General features: G+C 42.8%; 1 protein-coding gene across 2 annotated transcripts; it reads right to left on the bottom strand.

The window, feature by feature from the left end:
* Positions 1-268: 268 nt before the first annotated feature.
* Positions 269-16,748, bottom strand: LOC147450029 (uncharacterized). 2 transcript variants are annotated; one of them, XM_086519390.1, is made up of 11 exons: positions 16,575-16,748; positions 16,062-16,392; positions 3,974-4,059; positions 3,811-3,877; positions 3,569-3,711; positions 3,458-3,506; positions 3,132-3,269; positions 2,464-2,544; positions 2,173-2,349; positions 619-705; positions 269-527 (listed from the first exon to the last, which is right to left on the bottom strand). In XM_086519390.1, exons 2-11 carry the CDS (start codon positions 16,329-16,331, stop codon positions 465-467), a joined length of 1,161 nt encoding a protein of 386 aa, XP_086375516.1. In that variant the 5' UTR covers positions 16,332-16,392; positions 16,575-16,748; the 3' UTR covers positions 269-464. The 2 variants fall into 2 exon arrangements, with proteins under 2 accessions (XP_086375516.1, XP_086375515.1); XM_086519389.1 differs by having other exon boundaries at positions 16,062-16,400; positions 16,575-16,747.
* Positions 16,749-25,315: the final 8,567 nt, after the last annotated feature.

The raw sequence follows: 25,315 nt of genomic DNA, 5'->3' as shown, positions 1-25,315 counted from the left end.
ACAAATTAACAAGTATCATTTAAATTCACATAAATGTTGAGAGCACGGTGCAGACATTTAGACTAGAAAAAATACTACCTTTCATACTTAAATGTTTGGGCAGTACATTAGGTGCTTTTACATCTAATTTGTAAGCACCTTAATTACCTTTAAGAACTTCCCCTGTTTCTGACCTGTGTGTGTGTGTGTGTGTGTGTGTGTGTGTGTGTGTGTGTGTATAAAGGCACTGCCTGCATCTGTCTCCAGACACCTTGTTTTGAATCTCAAAAAGACAACTGATTTGTTTCCATTAAAAACAAGAGCCTTTTAAGTGATTGAGCATGAACAACAGACGAGAAAAATGCAAAAAGATCTATCCATTACAAAATCTTTGCAAGACTAGACGCTCCTAGCTCAACAAAAGAACTTCACTATTGCCTCCAAGAACTTCACCAATGCCTCCTGCTTTGTCATCCCATTAATCTCTACACACTGATGTTTTCAATTGAGGCAGATTTATGTATTCTCTTTACCAGACCCGCAATCACCTAATACACAAAATGACGCCAGCATTTCAATGGCAACGATAGGAAATGTCTACTCAGACGAACATCACAGTGAAATTTCAGTGCTGCTCACCTTTCCGGGTCCAAGCTCATATCCGTTCTGAAGTCCTTTTCCAAGGATGGTTTTGAGTGTTGTTTCCCATTGGACGGGAGACGTAACCTGAATGAAATGTAAAGAAGGCATCATAAGCTCGTCCCATACATTATGGAATCGTCTAAAATATAAAAAAGCACGGTTGCTTTTTGAAAAGCCGGCCACTTTGCTTTATGCACTTTTGCTTTTACGAAGAAGATGACTCAACAAAACTACACTTTAGTTATAATTGTCATAAAAGAACTCAAAATTCATGAAAAGCATCTCATAAAAATCATGATTGTTGATATGGCCTCTCCCTTGAGTTCACAGTCATCCTCGACAATGCCTCACTTATCTTCTGGGCATTTTGAAATTCTTGTCTTAGATGGTTGTATCCTTTAAACCGAGCCTAATATCTGTGCTAATTTAGAAACACATGATGCTGCAGACTTATTGATGTACTAGAATACTAGAAGTCGAGTGCTGTTTCAAGACGCCCAGTAAAATTACACACCATCTTTCTCTTGCTCCTTGAACAAATAAAGCAAACTACTAAATAGACAACTCAATTGGAAGACCTACATATGAGAAATTTAAGGGGTAAATTGACTATATTTGAAGGTTTTTAACACTATACTTAAATTGACATATTCAAAGGTTTTCAACACTAAAATTTCTCTAATTTTGTAGGTTTTCCCACCTTCAAATATAAAATTTGAAGGTATATCTCAAAATTTGTAGGTGGGATTACACTAAACCTAAGTAGCACGTAAGTAAAGGGGGTTTTCTAGATACCCTTTGAATGCACGTGATATAGACGATTTCCTGTAGTTCAACACCTCAAAATAACCAATTACCGCTCATCATCCCCAGCTCAACTTCTGAAAATCTGCCTAGGATGGCCTCACGATTTCAGCTTCAATCCAGAGCTTGCTAAACAGTACGATAGCAGGTGGGTCCCAGTACGGGCAGAAAACCATCCTAGACTGGCAGGCTCTTGCTATTAACTTTCCAAATAACGTTGCAGATTGCTTAAAGGATTTTTCCCTGTACTCTTAGAGCTTCATGCAGATTGCACTTTTTCAGAGGAAAGGCCACTTGTCAACCTCTAATTGATTGCAAAATGCAGAATCTGTGTGTGTGTGTGTGTCGAGCTTATAAAGAAATACAATCAACATGCTAGAATCTTTGCATTAAGTCAACTAAACCATGAAGACCCACGCTTTTGTGAGGACTGCAAGGAAAAAAATATAGCCCACAGGCTGTTTTTAGAGTCTTCAAGATCATTTGACTATTTATAGAAATCATCTGTTAAAAGTAGTCGCTCAAAATTTCTAATTTTTTGTAATGTTTGCCAACAATACAATGTGAAGTGCCCTTTTTGTCAAAAGTTTCAAAAGATTTACCCCAAATCCTACACAAATAGGTTTATAGATAAGATGTATTTGCTAATCCATCTACACTTATAAATTAATTTTTACCCTGGGACTCCACTGAGAAGCCAAACAGCGTAGATCAAAACAGAATCATTAAAAATATTCAAATAAGGACCTGTTGAGAAAGGATTCCTTTGAGGACAGACGGATCAGAATGAGGTTTTGCATCCACATTGGAAATAACTGGAATCCTTGGAACCTTGAATGTGGTTGCTGCCAAAGCCACCTCGAGCTTGGGTACAGCAGAGCCCATTAATCGCGTATGGAAAGCTCCAGCCACTGCCAGACGCACCTACAGAGCAATAATATCCGAATGCTTTTAAACAGCGTGAATGGCAAGTTCTCTATCTCTGGTTTGAAAATCCACTCACAATCAACATGAGAATGTGGTTGTTGAATAGCTTACCACCATTCGTGCCTTGAAAGACTTCGCTTTGGCCTCAACTGCTTGCACTCCCTTTATTCCGCCTGAAACAACGTAGTTTCCCTGTCCAATTACACTACCAAATGTTATACCGATGCTAGCTATCCCTTTGCATATCATGGTTGTACTCCCCTATGCATATAGTACCACATCCATTTGAGTTACAGCCCCACCCCTCTCACTCCTCATATACATACAAAAACACTCCATGTCATTGTATTTTGTTTTGTAGCATGTTTATTTTCAGCACTTTTGTCCAATTTGCTGGATACCCACAGGACACACAGCTGTTTTGTCTCCTAGACCAAATTCCACCTCTAAAAGCCGTTTCTTTCTTCTTTCTCACCATCACTGGCTCGGTTGTATGTCATACTACAACTTAAGCCATTGACATACAGTCATGCATGTGCTCATGTGCCCTTGCCCAAGCGTACATGTATGAAGTAATGATGGCAATCTTTGCTACAGCAGCTCGATGCACAGACAGAGAGAGAGAGAGAGAGAGAGAGAGAGAGAGAGAGAGAGAGAGAGGTGCTCCACCCACCCACCCTGCCCGTCCCTGCGACCCCACAATCGGTTCTCAAAGGAAATAAAAGAAGACCACTACTTCCCTCCTTTAATTTAAAGATTTGCGAAACAAAAGAACGCACTGTGCATAAGTAATTGGCAATCTGAACTTTCTCATCCTCATTCAGACCCTCGTTTGCAGCATCACACAGAGCTTGGACCTTCTCTGAATCCAATCCTATCACACTAGCCATGGCTCCTTGAGTAGAATCTGCAGCTGCCTGAAAAAATAGCAAGTTTGTCCTTGTCCGGCTCCCATTTTGTACATGTTGAGAGTTATTTCCACTAAAACATCTTCTTTGTTGCAACTCATGAGTGCGAATGTTAGCTCAGTGCAAACTTTTCACCTTCTTATAAAACTTTGAACAATAAAATAATGACCTTATAACAGATCTAAATACACATATACCTGCATAGCTTCACCTCTCAGCTTCACAAGCTTAAGGCCATCCTCAAAGCTGAAAAACAACATACTCAGCACAGTACCAAAAGAATAGACATAAAAGTATAATGTATGAACCTGAAAACTCCAGCAAAGGCAAGCGCTGTGTATTCCCCCAAACTTAGTCCACAAGTAACATCCACGGAGTCAATAATAGCTTGGCCCTTACTGTCAGCACGGAAAGCCTCAACAGCTGCCATGCTGGCCACATAAATAGCAGGCTGCATGACAACAAGCACATGTGCTCCATAACTCAAGTTTGGTACCAAATCAGCACATAGAATACAACTTGGTTGTTGAGTGTTTCCTTGTTGGATTACCTGGCTAATAACAGTTAAATCAAGCTTTTCTTTTGGACCATTCACACACACATCCAGAATATCATATCTGCGCCATTTGAGGACAAAAAGGAAAGACAGACGTGAGTTGCCACCATTCCTTCCTGCTTACAAGTAGGTCACCAACAGATCCTTAGAGAATTACCCAAGAATCTCGCTTGCTTTGTTGAACATCTCAAAAGCTGCTGGGACTTGAGCTGCATCTTTTCCCATACCAACTGCTTGGGCACCCTACTGATCAACTTATAAAATGTAAATGGTATTAAATACTCTGTCTATAAGAAACAAGCTGAAAGTTGTACACGTTGCGAATATTTCAGTAGAATTAAAAGACGAGCATGAGCGTACACCACTGACAAACCATAGCCAACCGGTCACCATTTCCAAGCCCTAGTAAAACTGCTCAATTGACATTCAACCAACAATAGTAATTCAAAGAGAGCCAAAACCAATTCAAGAGCCACTGGTTGCTGAAAATAATAAGCAATATGTATGCAAATGTCCAATATATTATCAAAGGAAAGATCAGCAATATGAGCGAGGCCACACAGACAAGAGAATCGAGATTCATCACTGCCTTATTACCACTACACGGTCTCAAGATGTTTGCCCCTCAGGCTCTCAAGTGATCAGCAACTGCAGACAAATATAAATTAACACACAAAGACAGTGAAAGACCGTCACAAATGAGGGACTCGAAAAATGCATACTGATTGTTCATGCTATCAAGGGATACTTCCTATATGGGTACTGTGGACCTCGACTCAAGAGCCAAGATCTGTCCTTCGCGATTGAAAGCATCTGCAACTACGTTAGCTTTACTCAAAACATAATCAAACCACTCAAAAGTCTGGGACCATCTAGCTTGACGGTCGCTCCTAAATGCACTAGACAAAGATTGGAGCCACTTGAGGGCTTGATCATCAATACCGAAACTAAAATCTCTACCTTACACAAAATGCTTCTCATGCTTTAGAGAGTGAATGACAGACATAGGTTCCTTATCATGCAATGACTTATTCTATTCTGAACTATCTGAGTGTGTATTGAGACATGCTACTGGACCAGTGTTAGGAAAAAACGGGGATCTAGTGTATTTTAACCGGCTGAAATTATAAAATCCCGATTGGATTTTGAACTTGCCTTTAAGAGAACCGGCAAATTTACAGAAATTTTAGTGTAATTACCGGCAAAAGCTTCAAATTTTGACTTGAAAACCGGGAGAATTCCCTTATTTTGATCGTTTAGGAAAAATGTATTTTTCTAGCCCTGTACTGTCCACTGTCTGTTTTATCCCCTTCCAAAATATGAGAGTGAGAGATTAATGAACAAGTGAAAGGGTCACGATGGCTTTCAAAAACAATAAGAAAGTGATAATGTTAGGTGCAGCGGAATGATTGTTTGCGCTTTGCTCAAGATGAGTGCTCCGAACTGTGCTCAAGGTTCCTTTTGTTCTTATGGAAGAGAGAGCCTTCCGTTCTTAATGAAAAGTGCTATGATCACAACAAAGTGAATGGACACTGTGCGTGCAAGTGTATGAGACAGAGATAGAGAGAGAAGAGAGATACGACACCAGAGACGTTGTAAAACCCTCCTCCAAAGGCCCCACTCTCGTTGGCGAGAGTGGTCTACTATTGATTGCACAAAGTGGTACAATGACGATGCAATGGACTAATGCAATCGAGAACTATGTCGGTGACGACGACGGTGATGACGACGACGACTTTAGGGCTGAAATCTGTGGTCTTCTATCTGCTGAATTTCGGGACTGATTCGGTGGCTGAAATTGACTGTTTTGGCTGCGTTTATGGGGGAACTGTTGCAACCACTTAGGCTGAATTCTGTTGCGTTTCTATCTGCTGAAATCTGCGTTTTGTCACTACTGAAAATCTGCGTTTTTGTTGCTGATGTCGCTGGCTGAAAACACTGAGGGTCTGCAGGCTTGCTGGCGTTTTTGCACTGAAAACGCTGAAGATGACTGTAGCGTTTTTGGCTGAAAAACGCTAGGGCTTCATGTGCTCTTTCTACAAATGTGTCATGCCAAGGAAGAGACATGGAATGTGACTTCCTTGAATGCATACTTTTCAGCTTTTCACGAAAAATCCGCATACATTCGTGCTCATTCATTATAGAAACGTGCTCAACATACAATATGTCATGCCTAGGAAAAGGGGTCACATGAAGATGCTGACTAAAATACAAGAAACGACCACGAATGAAACACTCGAACAATGCATGCATATCAATCATGCGAACACATAATACTTCCTGTGAGGGTTCTTTGGACCAAGGCTCGAGAGCCAAGATCGGTTCTTCCGGAATGATCGAATCGTCCTCTGGGGGTTCTTTGGACCTCGACTCGAAAGCCAAGATTGGTTCCGCGTGATTGATCGAATCTACAACGAGGTTAGCTTTGCTAGAAAAAGCATCAACTAACTCATCATCCTTGTGAACAATCACATCATCTTCATGCAACTCGTCATGCTTGTGAGAAATCACATCTTGATCATGCAAATCATCATGCTTGTCTTTGTCATCCAAATCATCATGCTCATCATTGTCAATCAAATCATCATGCTTGTCATAATTATGCAAATCCTGTGTGTCATGCTTGAGAGAAGAAGAGACTGAGAGAGTCTCCTTTCCCCAAATCTCTTGCATTTGTGTCTGAACTTGAGAATAGAGTCGCCAAAACTCTTTGTTGTGGTGGTCGCTCTTTTCTTTGAGGGCTTTGTTCTTGCGATCAAATTCTGCTTGTCTTGCTTTGTTCACTCGATCAAATTCTGCTTCTCTTGCTTTGGCTTCCAAGCGTGCTTGCTCGCTCTCACGCGCTATGGCTGCTATTCTTTCTTGGTACTGGCGCTCTATGGCTGCCATGTCTTCTTCGTAGGCTCTTTCTGCATCGCTTTCTTGGTCCAACTCCTCCCTAGGAGTTAGCGCAATCCTTGTTGTAGATGGAAAAGGGGGAGGGTCGAAAAAACATCCTGGTGAGGAAAATTCTTCTTCGCCTCTCTCATGCTCATCACCTCCAAGTGAAGTATCCATTCCGCTTCGAGTGATGATCATTCTGAAGTCGTGGGTTCTTGTGGTTTCTTGAGTTCACGAGGAACTTGGGTTCTTGGGGATCTTGATTCTTGACGTTCTTGAGGTTCTTGAGGTTTTCTTTCGCTTGCAAACCGCGTTTGAGAAGGATCTTCTCTTCACCCAAGTTCTACGCTTTTCCACGGACGCACCCCTTGGCGGCCTTGCGCTCACACCAAGGTTGTTTTTTCCCACCTCACGTCGATTGGCCGGCTGCTAAGTGCACGGTCCGCTCTCAATGAGTGAAAAGAGACACAAGGGGAGGCTGGACAAGCCCTTCTTTCTTGGGATTCCTATCACTCTTCAACAAAACACGATTAGGAATCGACACGCCCAAGCGAACTTGGGTTCGTGCGACCTCAACAAGCAAAAAAAATTCTTGTGGTTCTTGTGGTTCTTTCCTTGAGTGATACAAAACACTACCAAAGCTCTGATACCAATGTTAGGTGCAGCGGAATGATTGTTTGCGCTTTGCTCAAGATGAGTGCTCCGAACTGTGCTCAAGGTTCCTTTTGTTCTTATGGAAGGGAGAGCCTTCCGTTCTTAATGAAAAGTGCTACGATCACAACAAAGTGAATGGACACTGTGCGTGCAAGTGTATGAGACTGAGAGATAGAGAGAGAAGAGAGATACGACACCAGAGACGAAGTAAAACCCTCCTCCGAAGGCCCCACTCTCGTTGACGAGAGTGGTCTACTATTGATTGCACAAAGTGGTACAATGACGATGCAATGGACTGATGCAATCGGGAACTATGTCGGTGACGACGACGGTGATGACGACAACGAATTTAGGGCTGAAATATGTGGTCTTCTATCTGCTGAATTTCGGGACTGATTCGGTGGCTGAAATTGACTGTTTTGGCTGCGTTTTCTTGGGCTGAAAATGGGGGAACTGCTGCAACCACTTAGGCTGAATTCTGTTGCATTTCTACCTGCTGAAATCTGCGTTTTGTCACTGCTGAAAATCTGCGTTTTTGTTGCTGATGTCGCTAGCTGAAAACGCAGAGGGTCTGCAGGCTTGCTGGCGTTTTTGCATTGAAAACGCAGAAGATGACTGTAGCGTTTTTGGCTGAAAAACGCTAGGGCTGTCTACTGCTGGCGATGGGAGGAATCTGCAATGGCTATGCTGTTGATGATGCTGACGATCATGCAAGACTGGGAAAAACGCCAAGGATCTAGGAAAATGCCCGACGAGGATGGGGATCCAAAAATGCTAGGGGTGCTTGGGGGGGGGAGGGGACTGCTGAGAAGTTGCCTGTTGAGCGGGAAGCTCCTGCTGTTGCTTCTACCAGAAAGTGCTAACTTGGGTTTGCTTATATATTAACTTAGCAAAATTGCCCTACCTACTTTTTTTGGAAAGTCACTTAAAAATAATAAATGAAAATACCAAAAATAGGAAAAAAAGGCTAAATGCACTGGAAAATTCCCTTGACTGAATCTGATGGACTCTGAAGGGAATACTGATGATTTGCAAAGGTGAAGTAGCCATGTGAAGTTGTGAAATGTAAGGTGAAATAAAAGAAACTAATTAATATATGTGTGTGTAGAATTTATTACAATTATGCAAGGTGAAGCTTCAGTTTAGCATTCTAAAACAATAGAAGGCAAAAAAAACATATACGTTGTGTGTGTGTATAAAATTTACTAAAATTATGTAAGGTGAAACTTCACTTTAGCATTCTAAAACAATAGAATGCAAGAAAAGTAAAGACAGGATGTGAAATGAAAGGTAAGTCTCCATCATGCACTGAAAACTATGAAAGTCCCCCTAACCCACCCCAACACTAAGGGTTTCTTTTAGAAAGCCAAAAAGTAATAGTAATCTGCTCACAACGAATGACCACAGGAGAGGCACCTTTAATATAATATAATATATATATATATATATATATATATATATATATATATATATATATATATATATATATATATAGAGAGAGAGAGAGAGAGAGAGAGAGAGAGAGAGAGAAATGAAATGAAATGCTATATTAACGTCTTCAAAAGGTCAAAATGACCTATGAGACCACAAAGTTACAACATGGTGGAATCGAGTACAATGTCTGGGTACAAAAAGATAAAAAGTGGGGTGCTGAAAAAATATCCAAAATCCCTACCTACTAGATGGTAAGTTGGGGGGGGGGGGGGGGGGAGGGGGGGGGGCCTCATACAGTATCTGATACAAAGGTTGATACAAGGCTGAGACGAAAGTGGTACAAGGGCAGATACAAGAGTGAGCACGATATACAATCCTCTTAAGAGAGAGAGAGAGAGAGAGAGAGAGAGAGAGAGATGAAATGAAATGAAATGTTATATTAAACGTCTTCAAAAGGCCAAAATGACCTATGAGACCAAACTGATACAATCTTGGTGGATCTAATACAATGTCAGAGTACAAAATATCATGAAGTAAAATAAAAGGTAAAAAGCTAAACGCTAAAATGAACATTAGTGTCCAAGGATGCTCGGCATCGGGCGCTGTTTGAAGGATGTACTGAATCGGTCGCTCAAGAGCATCATCAATGTTCACCTTTGTGAATAGTCATACTAGACATCTCCGGTGTCGTGCTAAAATAGTTTCGATCCTCACAAAGCCTCCATCAACGTCATGGTGGCCCTCGTAGACGTGGGCGCCTAGCTCTCCCAAGCTCAATGGCTTTGTTAGTCAATATACCTTTGGTATAGGTGAACTCTGAAGTCTGTTGTGAAGTTTGTTCATCTCACTGCCGAGTCTCTACTCTAAAGAAGTCAATGATCTCCATCTGTGAATGTCTCTCATTGTCTCCTCAAGAGACTCTCCCTGTGTCTACGTAGCTCTAGCAAAAACAACCCGAGGCATCTCTGATCTTGATATCTCATGACTCTAGCCAGTGGTCTAAAGCCCTCTCTGAATAGACAGTGAAAGCGGCCTCGTATACTGGACAATGACATATGTGATGTATCTCTGTCTCTGATTCTACTGTAATCGCCTTTAATTACGCCTGCAAAACCAACATAAGCAAGAAAGTAGTTCAGTAGACACTGATTCTAAGCACCAATGCATTAGCCAACCATATCCAGCACTTGCACAAAGACGACAATCACTGAACATTCAAATCACATTCACATCACTATCCCCGTCGAGATCTTGGATAAGAATCACGATCTATTGTAACGTATTTAGCAATCACATCCAGATCTCACTGATCACTCACGGATGTCTTGATTAACTAAATCTTGTTACTATCATATCCACATCACCTCTCAAGTGAACAAGACCGAAATGCTGCAATCATTCCGTCTTTCAAACATGCACTCAACAATGCACACATGAGAGAACATATAACAGATGCATTGTAGAAATTCCCATTTTGAAGTACTTCTTTTCATAAAGTCATACAGCAGAATACTGTCAACCCATCAGTGTCCCTGAAATCACAAAGGAAATCAATGACTTATTCCATCTGGGTAATCTGTGAAAAATAAGCGGAGTAACTCCCCTCTTGTGCAGTCCCGGCTACACCAAATTCAACCCGCTGATCATGGGGAACTCTCGGAATAGTCGAAGCTAGACCAAAAGCCTCAAGGTATAGTTCCAAAATCACAGGAGTATCTGCTCGGTCCACCTCTATCCACTTCGCATCCAATGTTGGATATGTCACGTGCACATCTAACCCTATGTGTACGTGGACAAACTACTTCATGACATGGGTTCAATTCAGTTCAGTCAGCCTAGCTTAGGAAGTGATCTAGCACTTTTGTAAGTCTATTCGCAAACCGTGCATGTCCAGACACTTAGATTAGATGCATATCTTCTGGTTGCACACAACATGATCATCAGATTTCCATCAGAACCCATCAAGAGCATTTTTACAGTGCATAGACCTATTTTCCCTATTTTAGCCAATTTTCACTTATTATTTTTAAGTGACTTTTGTTGGGAACTAGGTAGGGCAAAATGAGCAAGCATGTATATAAGAAAACCTAGCGCTAGCAATTTCTGGCAGAAGAGGTAGCAAGGACCTAACATCCACAACTTGAGTTGTTTTGCAGATATGCTATAATCGTGGACGATTACTCTCTTTCAAGAAGGGGAGATGTAGCAAACTGCTGACGTGTCGACCTACTGAAGAATGGAGCTACCGGCCAAGGGACCTAAACCCTAGAAGAAGCAGAAGCAAAAGAAAAAGCAGCAACAGATTTTCGAAAATTGTGTAGATGTTGATGACGTGGCAGATTTTTGAAAAATACACTGACTGCTGACGTGGCAGGCTGTACGCATTTCCGTGTTTTGCGCTGGCTGATGACGTGGCAGTTGTACGGATTTCCGTGATTTATGCTGACAGCTTTTTGGGCATTACTTTTGAACCAACAGCATTTGAGTTTGAAGCTTTCACTGTAACTGCTTTTCAGGCCAATGGCCTTTAAATATGAGGTTAGGGCTCATTCTTTGGCATGCTTCCTGAAGAAGGTGCAGAGTCTGGAGTACCCCCTTGTACAGTGTTGATGCAATATAAAGAAATACCGAAAGGGGCGCCAAGGTTTGAGGCCAATACTCTCTAGGGTGGAATTCCGCCACTCCGTGTCGCGTGTCGGCTCTCTCGTTCAGTTCAGTTGTTATTGAAGTGCTAAAAGTCTGTTCAGTCTGTTCTTTTCTATTGGCACGGGGTGCCCGCCTTGTGACAGTGTGTCACAAGACGAGCACCACGAGCCAATAGAAAAGAACAACCTGTTTAAGCACTTCAAATAACAACTGAACTGAGAGAGAGAGAGAGACAACACGCGACACGGAGTGGCGGAATTTCATCCCAGAGAGTATTGGCCCCAAACCTTGGCGCCTCTTTCGGTATTTCTTTATAGTGCATCAACACAGTACAAGCCGGTACTCCAGACTCTGCACCTTCTCCAAGAAGCATGCCAGAGAATGAGCCCTATCCTCATATTTAAAGGCCCTTGACCTGAAAAGCAGTTACAATAAAAAGCTTTTAAAACTCAAAAGCTTCTGGTCCAAAAAGCAATGCCAAAAGCTGCCAGCGTAATTTACGGAAATCCATACAACCTACCACGTCATCATGCCAGCGCAATTTTTGAAAATGTGCCACGTCATCAGTTTTTGGTGTGTGTCCGGATCCTGCTTTATTTTCTTTCTTTATGTCACTTGAGGCCCCATCGAACGGGGTCCCCATAAGTTGGTATGACTTCTTCTGTTACTTGTTCTTCTTAGGGTTTAGGCCCCTCGGCCATATCTGTAAGTTGGCTCCATTCTTAAGGCTTTGACACGTCAGCAGAAGAATTGCCGTATCACTTTACCTTTTACTTTCCTTTCCTTGTTTGTGAACCAACATCTATTCTGGAACGAGAATCTCCTCGGCCTCTGCCACTTCAGGTTGCTCCTCAAGCTCCCTGTCCACTGGCACCTCGCCTTTGAAAGGTTTCAACAAACTCACATGAAATGCATTGTGAATCCTCCAAGTATCTGGTAACTTCAATTGAATGATACATCATTGATCTTCTCTTGAATCTGGAAAGGGCCATAGTATCGCATATGTAGCTTTGGAAAGGGTAAGGAGCCTTCTCAAACCATAAAAGCACCCAACCATTCTCCTTCAGGTGCAAGTCACGTCAATGCTTGTCCGCTGCCTTCTTATGCCTTTTCAAGGGCCTGCGCACCTTGGCAAAAGCAGTGTTCGGATCCCGAGTGTACTAATATGCTTCAAAAATCTTATCTTTGGTCCTTAGAAAAGGTTGAACCTTCTTAGCACCCTCAAGTACCTCAAATGGTGCCTTCCACGTAGATGTACGAATTGTGTTGTTGCAAATACTTTTCCCATTGTAACAGGCTTGGACACTCCAACCTAGAAATCAATAGCAACACACAAACAAAAACTTCAAAATCATTGAACTTTAATATATATATATATATATAGAGAGAGAGAGAGAGAGAGATGAAAAGAAATGAAATGATATATTAACGTCTACAAAAGGCCAAAATGACCTATGAGACCAAAACGATTACAATGGCAAGTCTAGTACCAAGTCTGGGTACAAACAAAAGAAAACTACAAACTAGAAATTGAGATAGGACCACTCCTATGGGTGGATGGTAAGCTGAGCAATGGTGTAATGCCACACAGGTACAAAATGGGGATAAGTGTCACCATGATACAATATAGCAGTAGCATGAAGTCTATCCTGATTGACACTCTGGGTGTCATGCTAGAATCCTGTGGATCCTCCGCCGCAATCTCCATCAATGTTGCGTGGCTCCCCTACTCAGTCGTGGTTGTCTCGATCTCCCCAACTCTATAGCTCAGTCAATGAGAGTACCACTAGTGTGTGTATGGGTGGGAACCGAGCTCTGTGGTGGTGGTGGCCCCTCTGCCTTTGTGGTACTGGGACTGAAAAAATCTGAGATGCGTCTCTTGGATACTCATTCCAAAACAGATATTGGCACAGAAAGATAAAAGGTAAAGCAATAAGACGGTTCTTGGTTAAATTCAAGACCTACTCCGCATTGGATGCGAAGTAAATGCAGGAGGAGGACCTGGCAGATACTCCTCAGATTGTGAATCTTTACCTCGAAGCATTTGGTTTAGCATAGTCTATTCTAAATGGAATCCCGAACTCAGCTTGGGCGGAATCTGGTGCAGTGGGTATGCACAAGAGAGGAGTCGCTCCGCTCCTTTGTCAACAGATTGCCTCGATTTTTGATACTAAAGTCACTATGTCTCTTTTGAGTTTCAAGGATACTGTGAGCTGACAGTATTCTGCTATATGACTTTATGACCTGGAATTCCTGATATTGACTTGTCCTTGACTTGTTTAAGTGCAGGAACTCATAGACGAAATGACTGCAACATTTTGGTCTGAAAGATCTCGATAGACATGATTGCAATAAGGATTAGTTAATCGGGCATCTATGAGGTCCCGAGTCAATCTAGATGCGATTGCTAAATACGTTGCCGATTGATCATGGTCTCATATCCAAATGAATTTTGAATGTGATTTGTCATGTGATGTCCTGTGATGTCAAGTGATGTCCTCTGATGTCGTGTGATGTGATTGTCGACTGGTACATGTGCTAGATGTGTGTTCCTAGTGCGTCGATACTAACAATCAGTATCTGCTAAGACAGTTTATAGCCTCTGTCTGTTTTGCACGCGTAATCGAGGGCGATTACAATGCTTTCAAGAGGGGGGTATGTCACAAACTGATGACGAGGCTGCCCTGTACACACATACCCTCCCCTTTGGCATAGACAGTCCCGGGAAATAACAGGCTGGCTGAATTGATGGCGTGGCAACAGTATACAGAAATGCGGAAAACGCAGAGAGATGCTGACGTGTCATACTGTACGGAGTTCCGTGATTTGCAGCGAGATTCGCGGCACAAAAAGCGCTGACATGCTTACGTGGCTGAGCTGTACGGAAAATGCTTTTTGGGGCTGCTGAAAATCCCATGCAAATTACTGAGAAGCTTTTGGGGGAGCAATGCTTTATTTTTAATGCTTTAAGAAGCTTTTGATTTTCAGCTTTTGGGACTCTGCTGTTAGCATCCCTTGTAAACCTTTATAAGTGTGGGCAGGGCTCCCACTTCTCAGAGCATCTGGACACAGAGTCTGAGAGTGAGACCCTCCCACTCCCCTGTACTTTGTGCAACAGATTTAATATAAAAGGAAATACCGAAAGGACCGCCAGTAGTTGGGGCCAAAATACCTCTTGGCATAGAACTCCGTTGGGCCGTGTCGAATCAATTGTGAACTGTTTTGAACTGAATCTCTACTGTGTCGTGGTAGAATCTTGACTTGGAGTGTCCAAGTTTGTTACACGATCCATCAAACCACATGGTAAAAGCCATCTCTAATCAGGCTGCTCCTTAACTTCATCTCGTACCACCCTGGGATAGATTGGCAAATCAACTACCTTGCTGATCAAGATATCCGCCAAGTGAGACCGACTCGTATGGTCAACCTTGAAATCAAACTCGAATTCATGTAGCTTTATCTCCCATTTCATGATTCATTTCCCTGGCCTTAAATATAATACCACTTCCAGCAACAAATTGTTGGCCGTTAACACATAAAACTTCCGCACGATGAGATATACCTTGAACTTCTTGCAGGCAAAAACTAAGGCCATGACCCACTGCTCTACTTCGGTGTAGGTCGCCTCTCTAGGACTTATTACCGTGCTTTACAAAATAGATAGGCTTATAGCTCTTTCCACCTTTTGCAGCAATACCGCCCCAATAGCCACTATACCCACCATCATGACACCATAAAAATCATCTTGCCCATGCGCGTGCACCGTGCACGCACGCACACACACACGTATTTAGAACCATCAGCCATCATGACTGCATTATGTGCCAAGTTTTTTACTTTGAGGTGCTAACGTCTTTCCCCTTTTTTCCCTTAAATCTACGGTGTTTAAGGGTATTTTAAGTTAATCATAAAGAATGACAACAGCAAAAAAATGCAGACAATACGAGGTTATTATGAGAGTACTGGCTGTCTGTTAGGGTAATGATACCGACAAAAGAGTAGGCACAACCTGAAGATGAACAGAAAAGGAAAGCAAACGTTGAAAACAAGCAGAGAATCGGAACTAGCACAGTGGGAAACTTTTACATGGTAAGCCCTAAAATGGATGCTCAAAAATGTGATAATCCATAGTGATGATGCATGTAAGTAATGCAAAAAATGATGTCAGGGCCAAGAAGTTCTGCTGCATACATTGATAAAAAAATGCTTCGACAACTATATTTGTAAACGTATGCCTTCAAAAACATAATCCTAATCCAAGAACTTTGACCTTAATAGCTCAGCTCAAAATTCTAATAACTATTATGCAGATCTTACAAAAGGAAAGCATTTGGGGTCATAATTCAAATAAGGTTTTCATCTTCTAGAAAGCTTCAATATTCCACAGAACAGGTCCCCCAAGCTTAGGAAAAAAGTCAAGCGTTGCAACTATTGGATGATATAGCATATGCTAACTCACCAGACAACTCAAAATAACAAGCGGTTTATGCTTTAGTAGCTATCGTTTGGCTGGCTTTAATCTTCAGTGGGTTATAAGGAATGAAATATTATGAAACACTTTTTATCCTTTGCAACACGTTATATACAAGCATACACTCAAAAAGTAATGTAAGAGATATCAAAGTCTCTACCTGGCCTGGAAACATGAAGGCACAAGATGCTTTGTAATCCATAAACAAAGTATCATTGGAAAGGGCCTCCGTACTAACTGCTACACCCATGCAAATTCTAGGTGATTTTGAGGACTTGCAGAGAACTGGTGAAAACTGCAGCTTCTGGTGTTCTTTCGCAAAATTGAAGTTGCTGACACAATGGAGACGCCTGGATTGCAAAGCATTTACGGAGACTCTGGTCTTCTCCATGGTCGGACAAGAAACCCTCGATCCAAAAACAGCTGCCATGGTTGTGCTTGACAAAGCGGAAAGTGTGGATTGTCTTTGAAGAGCTCGGTGATGAACTATTCTGCAAATCTACCCAAACTTAACAGATTCAACAAGGGGTGTGTGTGTGTGTGTGTGTGTGTGTGTGTGTTGTTTGGAGAGAGAGAGAGAGAGAGAGAGAGAGAGAGAGGGTCATTTTTTTTCGATGGAAAGGGGGGGAAGAAGAAGAGAATTTTAACGTCGTAGGAAACTATAGCAGCATACCTTGCGCTCCTTGTTGGAGTCTCCTTGCGCTGCTGCTATCGCCAAAGCTTTTCTGACGCAAGTGCTATAAGCATGGCTCGCTCCATGCCTATATCACTCCCTCCACGCATGCAAGCAGGCAGTGCCAACAAGAGCGGAGTACCCAAGCTATGACATGAGGTGAAAGAGACAACACTACTCCCCTTTCAAATCGTAGTTGGCTCATCGTCATTTTCATTTGAGCGAATCTTTGTAGATTCACTTTTGCTGCACAGCACAACCCACCGTTGTGCATGCCAATCACAAAAAACAAGTGATAAAATCACGAGGGCCTGCCCTTTTGAGGTACTAAGGATGAAAGAGAGACATACGAATCCAAAATTCATGCAATATTCCAAAGTGATCTTAATTCGGTAAATAATAGAGCCTCCATTTATGGAAGGGAAAGAATTTAAGCAATGAGGATCCTTCACATAAGAGGGATGAAGGATCACTATAAGGGTTTAGGTATGATTACCGTCACTACAGGCTCTACCCTCCCTCAAAACCACTCCAAGGTCACTCCCAATCTCTAAAAATATTGAGGCGTGTACATTAGGAGCAAGTCGCAAAACCTCATTTTGACAACAAGATAGCCAGGGCCCAAGGCATGCACGACTCTTTCTATTGCATGGGGGGTTGAGCGGATGGGACAAGGTTAGAGGACGGAAGAGAGAAACTGGCAAACGCCGCAAGCACAATCGTTGAGTGACGAGGTAGGCCCAGAGGCCACACCATAAGAGTGACCAAGGAGAACCCTACCCATTCCCTACCTCCACAAACATTGACCTACACGTCCAGGTTGTGCTCCCCCCTCGACCTCCCGTCTCCCAATATCGCTACAAACGCAACCACCCCTCCAACCCGGGCTACTACGAATGGCCTCCTCTTCCCTAGCTTCCATAGTGCTTGAAGTCGCTTCAATACCCGCTCTTAGTTTGAGAATCTATAATTTGCTACTATCTGAGCCACGCACAAAGGCCAACTGAGCAAACAATCAAGAAAGGGAAGATGGCAATGGATGTTAAGGTGCAAGGGGTTCGATGTGCGACAGAGGTTGCTTTCAGAGGGAAGAGCACTAGCAAGTATAGGGCACCATTGCCTTTGCTTCTCTTATGGGCATGTATGTCACCTTCCTGTCTATGACAGGTATGGTGGCAATGGTTGGACACGATGCTAAGCAGACTGAATGGAATCTCTAAATAAATCATTGTTGTTAAAAAAAAATTGAGCCATTAGAATACCCATTGAACCCTAGAAGAGCCAAGGGTATATAAAGGGTAGTAGGGAGGAGGGTTCTCCAAGGCAGTTCCGAGGGCCCTTTCACTAGTATCATAGCCTTCAGGTTGTTCTAGGAAAAGAGGAGAGCGTGGTCTTCCACTGGATGCTCGTGCAATACATGCACAATCCGTGAAGCCGAGCAAGACAAAGTGGAGGCGGCCATGTGGAGGGGGGCGTGCGCGAGGAGGGAGTTGAAGCTCTAGACCTCCACCAAAGTGCACGAGGCCAAGCTCGCTGAGGTCACAGGGGGATGAGGGTGTTTTCTCGTCATTGGATACTACGTCAGGGAGCTCTATAGCATGCGATGTCTCACCTTCTCTCTCGGTAGCAAGCTCTGCTCGCTGCCTGCCATAGTTGGGGCTCTCCTTTCACACTCTCAAGCGCCCAAGGCCTTGTGGCCCTAGGGCAAATTAAAACTACCAAGGGAGAGTGCCCACAATCGGAAATGCCGCCATGTTTTAAGGCAGACACTATTGCATAGAGTTCTCGTTCGTAAGCAGAATAGTTCTGATGAGCTGTATCAAGCTTCTTGCTTTCAAATGCAATCGATCGTCCGTCTTGTAACAGGACTGCTCCAATAGCACGGTCACTGGCATCCGTTTCCAAAACGAATGGTTTCAAAGGATCTACAATAGCCAATATAGGAGTTGTAGCTCATGCATCCTTGAGCGTATCGAAATTGTGTTGTTGAGTGGATCCCCACTAAAAAGCTATACCTTTGCCTTTTAGTCGATATGTCATAGGAACAACGATTTGAGCATAGTTTTTAACGAACCTTCGGTAAAAACCTGCAAATCCTAAAAATATATGTAATTCTTCCAGATTTTTAGGAGGAGGCCATTTTCTTATGGTATCTACTTTGGATTGATCCATGTATAGGCCGTTGGCTGAAATTACATGCCCTAAATATTGAATTTCATCTTTTAGAAAATCACATTTAGATTCCTTGGCATATAACTTGTTTGTGCGTAACAACTTAAACACCTGCCTGAGATGTTGTAAGTGTTCTTCTTCAGACGCACTATAGACTAGGATGTCATCGAGAAAAACAATGACAAATTTGCCCAAATATGGCTTCAAGACACTATCCATAAGTGTCATGAATGTTGCGGGCGCATTGGTTAACCCAAAGGGCATTACCAAAAACTCGTAGTGTCCAAACCGTGTTCGGAATGCAGTTTTAGGTATATCGGCAAGTCGAATACGGACTTGATGATATCCTGACCGCAAGTCGATTTTCGTAAAAATGCGAGCATGAGTGAGCTTATCAAACAACTCATCTACTCTGGGCAATGGGTATTTGTTCTTAACTGTAACCGCATTTAAGCCTCTGTAGTCTACGCACTTGCGCATACTGCCGTCCTTTTTCTTCACTAAGAGGATAGGCAAAGCCCATGGCGAAGAACTGGGTTGTATAAACCCTCTGCTAAGGTAGTCAGCAAGCTGACGTTCCACCTCGGTAGCCTCTGAATAACTCATATGGTAAGGTGGTTTACTAACAAGTTTACAACCTGCAGCCACGTCAATGCTATGTTGTACTGATCTTGTTGGTGATAATCCTGATGGCAAATCATTAGGAAATACATCTTGAAATTCCTTTAATAATTTTTGTAATTGACTAGCAACGTTTGCTTATTTAGAATTAGCAATTGGTGGAATAGAGGAGAGAGAAGCATGAGGCGTTGAGGAATGTTCAACAGACTCAATGTTAGAAAGAAAATGAGACAGTGAGTAACACAAGAAAACCTGATCTATTTCATTATCAGAAAAGAGCTGCATAAGCTCAGCGGTACAAATCAGTGGTGATGAAGGTATATCTTTTTCTCCTAACAACAACACATGTGCGCCATGGGATTCAAACATCAAGCTGTTGTGCTCATAGCTACGTTTCAGTGATGGTCCTAGGCTATGCAACCACTCCCTACCAAGAACCACATCAGCCCTTTCCATGTTCATAACCTAAAAATCCAAACAAGTAGAGTACCCTTGTACTTCCAAAGGAACAGCTCGGTATTGAGTATCCCATATTTCAATATCATGTCCATTCATCATTGCTACCTTGTAGCAGTGGGTACTCAAAGTTTGAGGCAGTTTGAGCTTTTTCATCAATCCCTAATTAATGAAATTGTGCGTAGCACTGTCATCTACCAAGATGCACACCTTGTGCCCTTGCAGATATCCGTGCATATATACTAACTCATGTGGTCCAAAGGTTGGTTGTCACATGGAAGCTATGAGACAGCATTCATGCACCACCTCAGCGTGTGTTACTTCCACTATAGAGAATCTTGAGGAAGAATCAAGAGGTAGCAGTTGCACCGTGTGCACTGCTTTCTCCTTTCCCTGAGTAGCAGATTTCCCCTTGGGACAATCCTTTTTGCCGTGACCTCTTCCTAAACATTGAAAACATAACTTTTCTTTCTTGGCTTTATCAAAATCCTCAGAAGAGAGAGGACCCCTGGACCCCTTGGGTTTTTTAGATGCATCTGAATTAACAACTAGAAATTTTCTTTTATTGTGCCCATACTGAGTGTGTGTATTACCATGTATACTAGCAGCGTGATATTATGTGTTTTCTTCTCATTAGGATCATCATGAATATGTGCTTTAAGTATGGCTTCCTCAAGTGTTTTAGGGTCTTGGGTCTTGATATACTTCTTAAGCTCGGGTGTCAGACCTCGTATGAACCCCCGTACTTGTTGAAAGGTATCCAAGCCTTCCAATTTGAGGATAACATCCCGATAGTGAGAGATATATTCAAGGAGTGATGGGTATTGGCGCATGGAACATGTGTCCCAAGCCGTCCAATTCCGATCGGCCTCGTTTGTAGGCAAAAATTCCTTGCTAAACATTGCTTCAAAAGCTGCCCAACTCTGTGGTATGATGTTCTTCTCCTTGAGAGACATCCACCATTTGTAAATCCAGGGTTAACCTTGTTTGCAAAGCTCTGACTGCATCCGGAGTATGCCGTAAGGCATGAATTCTATCCCACTTGTTGAGAAAGATATTCACTGCATCCTTATTGCGGTCTCGGTCTTCTCCCTTAAAAATTGGTGGTTTAGTGTTCTTTAACAATTCATCCACCTCTTTGGCAGTGAGAGTATGCAACATATCAGCAGTTGGGCCTTGCCCTAGATTAGAAATGACCTACCCTTGTGTGGCAACGTGCTCATGCATGTGGGTGTCAGCAGGACTCTTAGACTGCTGATGCATTAATTGAATTACTAATGTGGATAGTTTAGTAACATTTTCATTTAAAGCTTTAAAAATTTCATCCATGACTGTCATGCGTGTCTGAAGTGCACGAAATTATTGAATATCGAGCAATTCGTAAGTATCTTCTCCTTCCATAGCATCGCGGGTACTCTCCTTGAGAGGATCCGGCTGCGGGCCATCATTGGTAGGATCAGGAGTACTTTGCTCAAAATCGAATGTCATATTGATATCCGAATCCATGGCTACACAGTGCGGTGAAAGAAGTACTCAGAAAAAATACCTGATAGTGAGAGCACTCACAAAGTATAGAAGCCTTGCTAACTCCGTCAAAATTGAGAGTAATCCGGTGGAAAATGATTTGAATTGTCCGCCGTATATGAATTCCACTAGCTCTTGATAGTTGAATCAATTAGGCTTGAAAGCGGTAATTGATGCCAACAAAAACTTGTACTGCAACTTCGCCAAATTGGTTGTCTTGAAATTTCTGAGTTTCTGCGTAATACGAAGGAAATTGTTGTCAGAATGCGTGCCGGATTTGTTGATGCCGCCTAGCTCGGCCTTGTCGTACTCGCACATAGTGGAGTAGGGGGGGGGGGGGGGGGGGGTACCCACTGTGGGTACCACCCCTTAAGATTAAAATTTTTGTGTATGGCAAGGCTCCGGCACGCATTCCGACAACAATTTCCTGCGTATTATGCAGGAACTCAGAAATTTCAAGACAACCAATTTGGCGAAGTTGCAGTATAAATTTTGGTTGGCATCAATTACCGCTTTCAAGCCTAATTGATTCGACTATCAAGAGCTAGTGGAATTCATATACGGCGGACAACTCAAATCATTTTCCACCGGATTACTCTCGATTTTGACGGAGTTAGCAAGGCTTCTATACTTTGCGAGTGCTCTCACTATCAGGTATTTTTTCTGAGTACTTCTTTCACCGCATTGTGTAGTCATGGATTCGGATATCAATATGACATTCGATTTTGAGCAAAGTACTCCTGTTCCTACCAATGATGGCCCGCGGCCGGGATCCTCTCAAGGAGAGTACCCGCGACGCTATGCCGGAGAAGATACTTACGAATTGCTCGATATTCAAGAATTTCGTGCACTTCAGACATGCATGACAGTCATGGATGAAAATTTTAAAGCTTTAAATGAAAATGTTACTAAACTATCCACATTAGTAATTCAATTAATGCATCAGCAGTCTAAGCGTCCTGCTGACACCCACATGCATGAGCACGTTGCAACACAAGGGCAGGGCATTTCTAATCTAGGGGAAGGCCCAACTGCTGATACGTTGCATACTCTCACTTCCAAAGAGGTGGATGAATTGTGAAAGAACACTAAACCACCAATTTTTAAGGGAGAAGACCGAGACCGCAATAAGGATACAATGAATATCTTTCTCAGCAAGTGGGATAGAATTCACGCCTTACGGCATACTCCGAATGCAGTCAGAGCTCTGCAAACGAGCTTAACTCTGGAAGGCAAGGCCTACAAATGGTGGATGTCTCTCAAGGAGAAGAACATCATACCACAGAGTTGGGCAGCTTTTGAAGCAATGTTTAGCAATGAATTTTTGCCTACAAACGAGGCCGATCGAAATTGGACGGCTTGGGACACATGTTTCATGCGCCAATCTCCATCACTCCTTGAATATATCTCTCACTATCGGGACGTTATCCTCAAGTTGGAAGGCTTGGATACCTTTCAACAAGTACGGGGGTTCATACGAGGTCTGACACCCGAGCTTAAGAAGTATGTCAAGACCCAAGACCCAAGACCCTAAAACACTTGAGGAAGCCATAGTGAAAGCACATATTCATGATGATCGTGATGAGAAGAAAACACATAATAGTCACATGCCTGCTAGTATACATGGTAATACACGCACTCAGTATGGGCACAATAAAAGAAAATTTCTAGTTGCTAATTCAAATGCATCTAAAAAACCCAAGGGGTCCAGGGGTCCTCTCTCTCCTGAGGATTTTGATAAAGCCAAGAAAGAAAAGTTATGTTTTCAATGTTTAGGAAGAGGTCACAGCAAAAAGGATTGTCCCAAGGGGAAATCTGCTGCTCAGGGAAAGGAAAAAGCAGTGTACACGGTGCAACTGCTACCTCTTGAGTCTTCCTCAAGATTCTCTACAGTGGAAGTAACACACACTGAGGTAGTGCATGAATGTTGTCTCATAGCTTCCATGTGGCAACCAACCTTTGGACCACATGAGTTAATACGTATGCACGGATATCTGCAAGGGCACAAGGTGCGCATCTTGGTAGATGACGGTGCTATGCACAATTTCATCAATTACGGATTGGTGAAAAAGCTCAAACTGCCTCAAACTCCGAGTACCCACCACTACAAGGTAGCAATGACGAATGGACATGATACTGAAATATGGGATACTCAATGTCGAGTTGTTCCATTGGAAGTACAAGGGTACTCTACTTGTTTGGATTTTCAGGTTATGAACATGGAAAGGGCTGATGTGGTTCTTGGTAGGGAGTGGTTGCATAGCCTAGGACCATCACTGAAGCGTAGCTATGAGCACAACAGCTTGATGTTTGAATCCCATGGCGCACATGTGTTGTTGTTAGGAGAAAAAGATATACCTTCATCACCATTGATTTGTACCGCTGAGCTTATGCAGCTCGTTTTTTATAATGAAATAGATCAAGTTTTCTTGTGTTACTCACTGTCTCATTTTCTTTCTAACATTGAGTCTGTTGAACATTCCTCAACGCCGCATGCTTCTCTCTCCTCTATTCCACCAATTGCTAATTCTAAACAAGCAAACATTGCTAGTCAATTACAGAAATTATTAAAGGAATTTCAAGATGTATATGGATTTTATTGTAGGTTTACCAACCACTATACGAGGTTTGACTCAGTATGGGTGGTCGTAGACAGGTTGACTAAACTGTAAGTTTATTCCGACCAAATCAACGGTTAAGACACCAGAACTAGCCAAGTTATTTGTGGACAATCTATACAAATTGTATGGTTTGCCAAGTAACATTGTTAGTGACCGTGATCCCAAGTTTAACAGCCACTTTTGGAGAGTTGTATCTAAACGATTGGGTACACAACTAAGGGCCTTAGTACAGATGGTCAAACAGAACGGGTTAACCAGGTGCTAAAGGATATGCTAAGAGCATACTTTAGCAAAAAACAGTCAGACTGGACATAATACTTACCTATTCTCGAGTTTGCCTACAATAGTGCTAAGCATGTCACAACAGGTTTTAGATTTCTGAGTTTCTATGTAATACGCTAGAAATTGTTGTCAAAATGCGTGCCGGATTCGTTGATGCCGCCTAGCTCGGCCTTGCCGTACTCACACGTAGTGGAGTAGGGGGGGTGGGGTACCCACTGTGGGTACCACCCCTTAAGATTAAAATTGTTGTGTATGGCCACTACCCCTAAGGGGGTGGGCGCCCTTCAAGTGGGAAAAAGAGCTTCATTGTCGGCTATGGTGCCAAACGGGCAGCGCGCAAAGGCTTTCAGAGCCTGGGGCGATCGATGCAAAGCCCAAGGGGCTTCGGCCCTGTGTCGTAAAACTCCCAACACGGCCTTGCGCCGCTAACAAGCCCAAGCGCCTGTGCTTTGGTGCTCCTGCCCGGCAGTCCTCCCTTGCTAAGGTCGCATGCCCACGGGCTGCAACTTCGTCGACGACCTTGCTAAGAGGTGATCCCCACTGTGTACGACATGCAAGACTTGAGTGGCTAGAAAGCTCCATGCCCTTCCCGCTTTCCCAAAATAGACACAAGCTCTGATACCAGTGTAAGACAAGGGAAGCTAGAGCCTGAGAGTCCACCACCCAACCACCCATTATATAGGCAAGCCCTTAGCCCTTTGCCCTAGTTGGACTCCCCGTTCCACACCGCCTAGCCCGGGCCTGCCCTTGTCTAGTCCGGCCTTGCCGGTGTCCTGACATATTGTATTTAGATTGAGTTGTGTACCCAATTGTTTAAACACATCCCTCCAAAAATGACTGTTAAACTTGGGATCACAATCACTTACAATGCTACTTGGAAATCCATACAGCGTGTACAGATTGTCTACAAATAACTAGCTAATTGTGGAGTCATGATTGTTGATTTGGTTGGAATAAACTTACATAGTCTACGACCACCCATATTGAGCCATGAATTCATTCAGTGGTTGGTAAACCCATAATGAAATCAATAGAGATACTTTCCCATTTACCATTAGGAATCTC

This window comes from Adiantum capillus-veneris, chromosome 9, assembly GCF_014529385.1.
Source record: "Adiantum capillus-veneris isolate H3 chromosome 9, ASM1452938v2, whole genome shotgun sequence".
In the NCBI taxonomy this organism is placed as follows: domain Eukaryota; kingdom Viridiplantae; phylum Streptophyta; class Polypodiopsida; order Polypodiales; family Pteridaceae; genus Adiantum; species Adiantum capillus-veneris.
This window is presented reverse-complemented; position numbering and strand designations above follow the sequence as displayed.

Coding starts and splice junctions, on each gene's coding strand:
- LOC147450029 (XM_086519390.1), bottom strand. CDS start 16,331: ATGGCAGCTGTTTTTGGATCGAGGGTTTCTTGTCCGACCATGGAGAAG. Junction 3,878..3,973: donor AAAGCAAGCGAGATTCTTGG/GTAATTCTCTAA, acceptor CAAATGGCGCAG/ATATGATATTCTGGATGTGT. Junction 3,270..3,457: donor TGAGAGGTGAAGCTATGCAG/GTATATGTGTAT, acceptor CTATTTTTTCAG/GCAGCTGCAGATTCTACTCA.